Source organism: Musa acuminata, chromosome BXJ1-8 (genome assembly GCF_036884655.1).
Source record: "Musa acuminata AAA Group cultivar baxijiao chromosome BXJ1-8, Cavendish_Baxijiao_AAA, whole genome shotgun sequence".
Lineage (NCBI taxonomy): Eukaryota > Viridiplantae > Streptophyta > Magnoliopsida > Zingiberales > Musaceae > Musa > Musa acuminata.
In genome coordinates, this window is record NC_088334.1 from 30,662,026 (window position 1) to 30,672,511 (window position 10,486).

The 10,486-nt window shown below is 36.4% G+C and overlaps 1 protein-coding gene across 5 annotated transcripts; it reads left to right on the forward strand.

Moving 5' to 3' along the window:
- Positions 1-1,906: 1,906 nt before the first annotated feature.
- On the forward strand, positions 1,907-9,449 carry LOC135584146 (E3 ubiquitin-protein ligase At1g63170-like). Of its 5 annotated transcripts, XM_065079412.1 has the most exons (6): positions 1,908-2,105; positions 3,046-3,171; positions 3,526-4,161; positions 5,563-5,688; positions 5,765-6,047; positions 9,055-9,449. In XM_065079412.1, the coding sequence occupies exons 3-6, from the start codon at positions 3,557-3,559 to the stop codon at positions 9,286-9,288; spliced, it is 1,248 nt and encodes a 415-aa protein (XP_064935484.1). In that variant the 5' UTR covers positions 1,908-2,105; positions 3,046-3,171; positions 3,526-3,556; the 3' UTR covers positions 9,289-9,449. The 5 variants fall into 5 exon arrangements, with proteins under 5 accessions (XP_064935487.1, XP_064935484.1, XP_064935483.1 ...); XM_065079415.1 differs by lacking the exon at positions 3,046-3,171 and having other exon boundaries at positions 1,907-2,105; positions 5,876-6,047; XM_065079411.1 differs by lacking the exon at positions 3,046-3,171 and having other exon boundaries at positions 1,909-2,105.
- The last annotated feature ends 1,037 nt before the right edge of the window (positions 9,450-10,486 follow it).

A 10,486-nucleotide genomic window follows, 5' to 3' on the forward strand; every position in this document is an offset into this window, starting at 1 on the left:
TAATGTTTCGCGTGCAGCAGTGGGCTACAGAAATCAGCCCGTGGCATGCGAAAACATAGCTGTTTTGGGGCTGTTTTTCTCGGTTCGGTGAGCGGACGCACTGTAGCGTTGAAACTTATTCGAACTTACATTTTTACAAGCAAAAGAACTTAAAACCAAGCTAAAATATGCTGCCAAGCAGTTTTACACGTAGATTAGAGCGACAAATGGTTCGTTGAATGGAGTTGTTGCGGGTGCGCGACGACCGTTCGTGACAAGGCGGTGGTACCGCTAGGACCCGGGGTGAGACACTTTTAGACTCCAAGTTTGAATCAACTTAAGGCCTATAAATACCCCTCTCATTATTGGTTAACATACATACAACTAAGAGCTAAAAAGAAAAGAAAACGCTATTGTAATTTTATGTGAACTCCTCTAAAAACTTAAGTGTTAGTCTTGTTTAAGAGAGGAGTGAAGGGGGTTATAAAGGTTCTCTCCTGAACCTGTCAAAGGAGAATTGAGTTGTAATGGTGGTTGATCTTCGCCATTGAAGGAAGATCGTTAGTGGATGTCGATAGCCTCGACAGAAGAGGAATCAGTGGAGTGGATGTAGGTCACAACGACCGAACCACTATAAATTGGTTTGTATTTCGTTTTGAGTAATTTACCTTTATTGTAAACTACTTTACCTTCTTATTGCTTTCACTACGCTCTCATACTCTTTTAAGTTAATATTTTTACGAAACGATTTTCGTCGGAATCGAATTTTTATCGTACGAAGATTTTCAAACATACGTATTTTTTTCACTGCACTAAGATCCTAATTGAGAGGGTTAGTACCGTTAAGATCCTAATTGAGAGATATCATAATCTGAATCCTATTATGACCTAAATTGAGATGAGAGAGCTATTATTTCTTGAGCTTGGGTTGTATTTGACCAAATAGGGTTGAATAATATTGAGATCATCCCTAATATACAAGTTGAGCATGTTGGATATTCATGTGCCAACTTGAGGTGGAGTGTTGAAAATGATAATATAATTGTCAAGATAAATTGAATAAATGATTCATGAAGATTTTCATGTAAAGGATTATATGATGGGATTTTATACGATGTAAATATACCTTATATGATGTAAACAAAATATTGACATAGTAAAATGCATCTTGTAAAATCAAGAAATATATTATTTAGATTTATTCACAACAAGGACTTATAAATACCATAGATAATGAAATTCTATCATTCTACCAAGTATTTTTTTTTACAATCCTTTACATGAAAAAGATAATATCAAAGAGTTGTTTTAGAAAATCATCCAATTAAATTTATATTTCAATAGAAGCTTATTATTCATAATTTTTTTCCTATTGACAATCTCTTACTATTGATAATCCCTTAAAAAATAATAAAATATTATTTTATTATTTACAATCCTAGGATTACTAATTTTATCTTTTTTTCTTCCAACAACCCTTTGATCGCTATCACTTACCGTTGATGTTATCTCATCTTATTTGTGCCCCCTCAACATATTCCTTCGGAGGAGGAAGAAGAGGTAGAAAAAAGAAAATGAAGGTGAGGAGGATATTTCCATTCATTTATAAAAAAATAATTTAGAAATAAAAAAATTAAAATAGGATGTTAAATAATAAAAAAATATGAATAATAATAATCCCTCAAAATTTATCGAAATACTTATAATGGTATGTGAAATATATAATATAATAAGATAACAATTATCCTGTAGATATTTATATATATTACATGATGTCGTAGCCGACAGCGGTTGAGGGACCCATACACCCCTTGGGGTGGGTGATTTGCTGTATCGCGTGAATCGAGTGCAGCTGCATTCTCCACTCGTAAACAATGAACGCCGAGGCACTGTAAAGACGAGTTGGAGAGCATGAATGGACCCGCACTGGTTATAGACAGCTGAGCGACCTTCACGTCGTCCTAATAGGATCGTCACGTGACTCAGATCTGACCTGTGTCGGCAGCGAAAGGAAGAAACCGGCGAAGAAGAATTCGTCTAGATTCTACCCAGATTCTTCGCTAATGGCAGAGGATCCATCTTAGTCTTCTTTCAGGTGGTGGTGGTGATGATAAGCTCCTTCTTTGGTTAGTTTCTCCCTCATGCTTAATAATCAGTTCATTCTAGGTGTAACAAAATAAACCTTCCTCCTGCGGTGGGTATGAGCTTTGTAGTCTTCCAGATACGCCAATCAAGGTGGAGTTTCGATGTCTGTATACTGACGAATCCCGATCGGATTTCTTTTGGATATAATCGCAGTGAATCGACTGGCTAGCCTCCTTGGTGTGCACTAGGGTTTCTGGATTGATGGAAACCATAGGGCGAGGCCAGGAAGCTGATGCCGATGACCTCTGAATGTTTGCTTGGACTAGGGAATCCTTTTGACTAATAGACTCCTTTTTTGGCGTGTAACTTGAGTTTGCTGTTCCTCTGGCCCTAATTCTGTTCGTGCGTTTTATTCTCTCCGTCTCTGCTTGTGTGGACTCCATTGCTTGCCTCATGAGCACGAAGAATTGTCGTGCCAAGCATTTTTTGCTGCTTGGTCTTTTGAACCTTCAGTGTTTGGCTTTTCGACTCCCCTTTCTATTCTTTATATCAGCTTGTAATTTTGTCAGACTTCTTGAAGGTTCTGTGCTACTTGTCAAAGCAGTAGAACCACCTGTTTATTACTATCTCCCAATTTAATGGTTTTGAGCTCTTACTATCTCATCTTTGTATGACAACATCGACACAATGAGTACTCGTGCCTTATCCAACTAGTGCGACTTTTATAAGATTGATAATTAGAGTCAGATGTGTTGTTTTGTGAAAGAATCTCTAGGCCCATAAAAAATGGAATTTGCACCTTCGGAAATTAGCGAATGATTGAAATTGAAAAAAAGACCTGAAATTTTGTAAACGGAATTTGTTGATTATCAGATATGAATATATCAAATGGTTATGCTGTGAATTTTTTAGTTAAAACTCCATGAAAATATAAAAGGGTTAATATTCTACAATGAATTGATAAAGCATTTTGTTTTACAGATTAGGACTGAGAAACTGTCACGAAATTCAATCTGATGAGATGCTTCTGGTTCTATCGTTTTTGGGAGCACTAGAAGTAACATAAAACTCAAATTTGTAGGTGTGTTCAATACTTCAAAATGAAAGGTAAATTGATCAACAGTTGATTTCATGTAGTAGGAAGGTCGGCGAAGGAAACTAGCACAATGATCAAAATGGAACATGTTTTTCTCTTCTAAATGCCCCTTTAGGGCCACAAAATGTTAAGGAGCATGCCATTGATTCTCAATAGTTGTTAATACAAGCGCTGAGGATTTTTTCCTAGTGCTTGAAGTCAACTCTTCTTTTCCCCAAAGTGGGGTTTAGCCATTTGTTTTTAACTGCCCATAATTAATTCTTTAGCCATATCAAGCAAGGATTTGTGAAGTGTTATAATGCTGCTAGTATTTTCAGTAACTTTTGCTGGTGGAAATTGATATCTTTCTTTTTCTCGAAATGAAGGTGAAGTCAAACTGATAAAAATAATCTGCATATGGAGCAAGAGGTCAAGAATGATGGTCATGTCATACATATGTCATGGGGTAACGTTGCTTCCTCATCATCATCTCAGGATGATGAACATGATGACTCAGATGGTCTGCATTATGACAATAGGCCTTCAACAAGGATACGAGCTCCTACATTTCAATCTTCAATGTCAATGCCTGCTTCTAACTCTAGAAATGCTTCTTTAATAAGAGGAGGTGGTAGTTCTGTCCGTCCTTCTCATAGAAGCTCTCTAAATTCTGGTTTTTGGATTTCATTGGAGCTTCTTCTCAATGTGGTTCAAATCATAGCAGCTGTAACTATTCTATCTTCATCAAGACATGAACACCCACAATCTCCATTATTTGCCTGGGTGATTGGTTATGTTATTGGATGTGGTGCTACTCTCCCTCATCTTTATTGGCGTTTTATTCATCGTAATAATCACTTCTCTCAGCATGAAGTGGAACATTTTCACCTGGGCCCGTCTCAAGTCAGCCTTCCCGAATCTATATCATACATCACCATGTCACCTCAAGCTTTGGAAGAAGAAAGATCTAGCTTTGCTTCCATCTTACAATATAGACAGAACTCAATGATTGTTGGTCCAAGGTACACTTTGCTGTGCAGTAGTGAACAGACTTATTATGGGCATGATCGCTTTGGCTTAACCCAGCTTAATGAATTACTCATGTATGGTATGTTTATTGAAAAAAAAAGAAGCATCAGTTATATCCATAAATAGTTCACATTTTTTGAGAACATGGATTGCCTTACTACAGAATACCACCTGCATAGGTTTGGATGAATTTATGCACAAGTTATGTGGACCTTTAGAGAGTAGGGATTTTATGCACAAGTTATGTGGACCTTTAGAGACTAGGGTTTTTATGCACAATTTATGCACAACTAAGCTCATAAAATGAACTGCATGATGTACAACCATTGTATCACCAAGGAAAGATAACAAATATCATCAAAATAAATGGACACACAGTTTTCAAGAGTAATAAGTTTTTCCTATGTTGGATCTTTTAGATAAAAGGAATAGGAAATGGTTAAAGAGGGGAGGGGCATTTCAGATGTTGTGTGATTACTACATGTAACTTAGATTAAATGGCAATCTAGAATTAGAATGTTAAATAAAAATTCCCATCTAGAATTAATATTGCTGAGATGATGTTGTTAGAGATATATGAGATTGCTAGAAAAGATGGATAATGAATATTTACATTTGTATACAATTAGTGGTAATTCTAAATAAAGATAAAAACAAAAGGTCCATCTGTGGCTATCTGAATATGTATACAACAGATCTACTAATGAATTAGTTTCTGTTCTGGTGCAAGGAGTACCTTTTCGTTAGAAGCATTTAAAAGGGATCTAATCACCCTTGGTTTAACTTCCATGTAGTTGACCTCCTATAGTTGGGATCCTTGGATTATTATTCTGCACTAACTTTATTATGTGTACTTTTTGATCTGTTCCTTTTTTTAATTGTATATTTTTAATTAATTCATATAGGCATAAGGATTTTCTTAAAATAAAGAGTATGCTTTGAGATGGTACTAATGATTTTGACATCAATTTGAAATATCAAGATGAACTGACTTTTGGATGCTGCAGTACCTGGATCATTTTTTGATGTGTTATTGCCATTTCCCAAGGAAAAACTACTACAAACAACAAAGATCTTGTCTGGAAAATACTGTTATTCTTGTCTGGAACATATGCCTGCATGGCTTTGAATTTTGTTACTCTTCACGAGCTTTTATTAAGCTGATCTTCGTTAAAATAGTTACATGTTTAATATATTTAGGTTCTACAAAAATATTGCGTCAAGGTAACTACTTATGGTATTACACTTCTTATAGCACTTGACTTAAACAATAACTGAAGTTTACAGGATTTGACAACTTCCAATGAAATATTATATAATGTTGGAAATTCTGGACCATATATTATCTGATTTTCTATGCAACTCTTGTTTCAAGAGGTTATTTACTTTGACAGGTTTAATGGATTTGTTGACCATTTCAAGATGGCTTTGGATTGCTTCTTTGCGGTGTGGTTTGTTGTTGGCAATGTATGGATCTTTAGTGAGCACTCCTCTGAATACAGTGCTCCCAATTTGTACAGGTATATATGTATGATTACTTCGTGTTTTTCCACTTTGTTTATCTTAATCCATCTGAATTAGTTTGTTTGTATCAAGGTTATGTATAGTGTTCCTTGCATTAAGCTGTATTGGTTACGCTATCCCATTTATCCGGTTCGCAACTGTCTGCTGCTGTTTTCCTTGTATAATCTCTGTCTTGGGCATCAGAGAGGATTTGCGCCCAACAAGAGGGGCCAACTCTGAAGTGGTTAATTCACTTCCAACCTACAAGTTCAGGTCAAAGAGAAGAGCAGATATTGGTAACAATCAAGAATACCTTTTCACGTTTGGGATTTTGAGTTCTGGATCCGAGGAACGAATAATTTCTGCAGAAGATTCTGTGAGTCCATTTCCTCATCAATTGCCTCATCAATTTGCACTTCATTGACATTAGGATGATCACTGCTGGCTTGTAGCATTTTAAAGTGATTGCTTGTGATGTTTATATTGAATGCAAGTTTTGCTAGTAAGACAATGTGATATGGTATCTCCTCTTACATGTTCTTCTGAGAAGCCTGGCACCAAGTGTTTGATATTTCCACCCACCTATTTAGTTAAGGAAGGTCAATTATAGCCAGATATATAGTTATAAATTTTTCTGATGGCAAGCAAAAAACTTTCCTTTCATTATTCAAAATTATTTTGTGGAATAAAGAAGGGATAATAGTTATAATATTTTTTGAAGGCTTGTTTGAAGACTATCTTCTCTTGTTGGATTATATCTTTGATTCATGCACAACTAAATAGAAGATGGAATTTCTTAGAGTTTTATCTGATTTTGACATGAATTACATATGAATCTTCAGTAGATACCATCAAAGTTAATCAGTAATACCAAGTCCTGCTATAGCTTTCAGCTCCGGTCGAAAGAGTAATTTTGCCATACTGTTTCATGTGTATCATATAGAGAATAAGATGTATGATGACCTTTGTCAGACAACTTAATATAGACTCATGACTATCAATTATCACCATAAATTAGCATCTGGTAGAATATTATTTTTATTCTGGTGGAAACAACTTCTTATGCAGCAATGAGGTTATATCGATCTGGCACTCCATACTGGCAGTACTGCTAATATTGGACAATATCATGATGATACCTTTTATCTACTTCACTGTTGTGTGTGCTTTGACATGAAGTTAATTAGGGTTTTGTCAGGTCTAAGATCAATTTAATTTGTGTTGGGTCGATGATTATTTTCCTAGGCTTCAGGAGAAATTTGGAAGACTACCATCCTTTTATCTTTCCAGTCCTAAAAGGTGATGGTGAACCTATTTTGACTTTGGTAGGAGTTCAATAGGTAAGGGATCATTTTGGTTCTTGTTTAAATTTATTTTTTTAATATTTATGAGACTTAGATGATCTGGACAAGCTCATAGCTTACCTAATATAAAAGGGAAGGGTGGTTGAACAAAAGAGTTATGTGCATGTGATATTAATGAAAAGAAATCCACTTGCTTGTTGAACATTCTTTGCTTTGTCAAATTTTTCTTCTATTTTTCTCTCTTCTCTTTATCCGTCTTTAGTCTCTTATTAATTCTTCTAAGTGTTGCAAACTCTGCAAAACTAGCCATTTGCTTTATGTACTGAACCACTGGTTATATGTGGGTTTTCTTGTGCCTGCATAAAACTTGGTATCAGAGTCATCATCACATGTTTCTGTACATATTTCATGTGGATACAGATCTTGTTTTAGGTGTTATGTTCTCTTGTAAAACAAGAGTTTGATGTCACATACAGAAGCTAAGTATCTAGATTAGTGGATCAATGCCCATAGCAATTTACTCCTTGAACTCTTTCAAAAAGATGATTCTTGGTGGGATTTATTGTCTTAGAAAATAGAAGGATCGAGTGCTACGAAACTTTGACCTATCAGTTTTGGCTCTTATGTTTCCTCTTGTGCATTCGGATGAACATTCTGATCAGGTAGAAAATAAAGAATGCTCTAACAACTAAGATGGCAACAAAATGATCCGTTATGTGAAGAAAATTATATCAATCTACCACTCGAAGACAAGCAACAATTGACATAACTACTCAAAAGGAAATCAAAGTATTGCATCTATGGCATCATTTTGTACCAATATGATCAACAATTTAGCTCACCATTTACAATGACAAGCAAGAACGAGTTGCAAAGGCAATCTTGAAATATGGTCGATGGTTCAATTTGAACATAGTGATGAGGTGAAAGCATACTGAATTCTTGTGCTCTTGATCTTGATTAAAACTGAATGTTGAAGGATATAATCATTTCATCATGAGCAGTGGAAATGAGTTGATTATGGAAGTTATTAGTTTTAGGTAGTTGATCTTGTAATACCCAAGTTATTAGTTTTAGGTAGTTTTAGGCCTACTATCATCAGCTTCTGTGTAAGCATTACGGGCCATTTGTTCTAGACCTATTAAACAAAATGGTATAAGAGTGGGCCTAGTATTGGGTATGGTGCAAAGATCCACTATGAAAGTACTGCCTGTGGATGGGGTGAGAGACACATCACATTATGGAGCCAATAAAGTGTTGGACTTCACTTGCGTACTAAGGCTTGATTCCAAATCCAGCTTTGGCACTTGATTCTAATCTATGTTTGAGCATTAACAAGGACGTCAAACCTTAAATGAAGGAGATTGTAATATTTCAATTTATTCCTATATGAGAATCATTATGTCGATTTGTGTGACTAAGGTGAGTCTACTATCACTTAGGATAATGCATTTTTTATCATGTGGATCTACGTCTGAAGTCATTGATATAGTTGTTCTATCGGGTCAGCTTGGGTCATGACATGGCTGAGTCTTGTTTGAGTTCCCCATCTTTCAGGAAGATATGAATGATTTCTTCCTTTAGCAGCCAAAAGGCATTTTTTTAAAGAGTTCAGATACAAATCCATTAATAAGATGCTAGTTCGTTCGTATTTGATCAGTTCTCCTAATGTTCATGGTTGGAAACATTGTTGGCTTCAGATTGATATAATAGAAGGGGAAAGGAATGGGAATCTATATAAGAGAAATCATGACCACCAGGCTTTCCGCCTTTTTTCAGCATTTCCCCCACTGTTCTCCCAATATTTTCTTTATGTTTCTCTTCAGCATCCATTCTTCATTCTGCCAAAAGGACACTGATCCAACTAGCTTGAAATAGTGGTTTAAATTAATTATTGAAAGTAAAAATGGTGGAGGTATGCAGAAGTCACTGAGAATAGTTTGGCTGTTGATGCACCTACAGTTACCTGCGTCCTCAGGAGAATCTTAGTAATCTTGTGCATGACTTTGGTTTTAAACAGTTGAGCATATTAAGTGGGCTGTATTATAATTCTGTTATGCTAATGTATTGCATTTGCAGGCCTGTTGCATTTGCTTGGCAAAGTACGTCGACAATGATGAGCTTCGGGAGCTCCCTTGTTCCCACTTCTTTCACAAAGAGTGCATAGATAAATGGCTTAAGATCAATGCACTCTGCCCCCTTTGCAAATCAGAGGTAGGCGACACTTCAAGCTCACTTTTAGCAAAAATAAGCCGCCACTGCAGCCTCAGAGGACTTGGAAGTGGTATAAATTCTGCCAGAGTTGCACTATAAATCAGCAGAGCTTCTGAATGGGAGCTTTTGGAGCTGTTGAAGTGAAACTATTCTTTGTGAATATTCTGCTTTTCCTACAATGTACATACACATAAGGACGGTCCTACGAGCTTGGATGTTACTGCCACCTTGGTCGTGCAATGTATTCTTTGGTGCTTCTATCCTGCTGGCATTTGGTATTAAGTTTTGTGCTCCTGTATGACAAATTCATGTGCTAGTTGACACGGGTTGAATAACTCGTGATCGCTGGCGTTGCATCATACAGAAGGCTGAGGTCTGATGAGAAAAAGGGAGAGAGATTATTGGTTGCTTTTGCAGAGTCCACGCGAGTACTATTCACCATTATTTTCAGGAAATGCGGCAGCTTCATGAGATTGATGTTTCTATCCGTTTGAATGCCAAATTTCATATCGATATTACATCGAGATGGATATCCAGGAAGAAGTGTTACTTGGGCGATGTGATGTTAATGTTTTCTACGTACTTCTTGTCTCGAAGACAGGCAGCCAGACGCAAAAAAAGCAGCATCTGCAGCTGTACTTGCCTTGTCGATGAAATGACTGCTGTGTAGATAGTCGGTAAGCACGAACCAAATAATGATAGTTATTAACTTAATGGTTAACCACCAGTCGTTTACATGTTGTAGTTTTTGACAACAATCTTATTGCAAGGGATCTAATGCAAATAACTCAAAAAGGAAGCTCTGCCATGGTAAGCATCCAATATGAGTCTCAGAGCTGTCCTCTTTTCTGCTGTTGCAGCCTGGGAAGGAACTTGACCTCGAATACGGTCCTTAAAACCCTCTTCCTACCCGATTCCTTGATGATGGGCTATCCACCTTGGCGATCACGAACTCGCATCCTGGGCTCACAATGTCACCGACAAGGACACAGAGGTGGCGGCCATCAAGCACTAAATTAGACGTTTCTGCTCGACAACGTGGAGAGTCCAAAATCTGCTCCTTTTCATTGATGACAGAAGAGAAGATATAGGGGTGCTTGGCTCTAGACCGATTTCGAAATCATCGATTTCGATTACCTAAAATCAAGAATCGAAAACGAATCGATCAGTTTTATAATTAGAAATAGAATTATCGGTTTTGACTTCGATTTGAATCATTATTTTTCTATTATTTTAATTTAAAATAATATAAAATTTTATAATTTATTTTTAAATTTTAAAAATAGTTGTATAACTG

Bases quoted from the DNA above. Each gene is read 5' to 3' on its own strand.
- LOC135584146 (XM_065079412.1), top strand. From the start codon at position 3,557: ATGGAGCAAGAGGTCAAGAATGATGGTCATGTCATACATATGTCATGG. The intron at 5,689-5,764 runs GTATATATGTAT...GTTTGTATCAAG, and splicing joins AGTGCTCCCAATTTGTACAG to GTTATGTATAGTGTTCCTTG. The intron at 6,048-9,054 runs GTGAGTCCATTT...TTGCATTTGCAG, and splicing joins TAATTTCTGCAGAAGATTCT to GCCTGTTGCATTTGCTTGGC.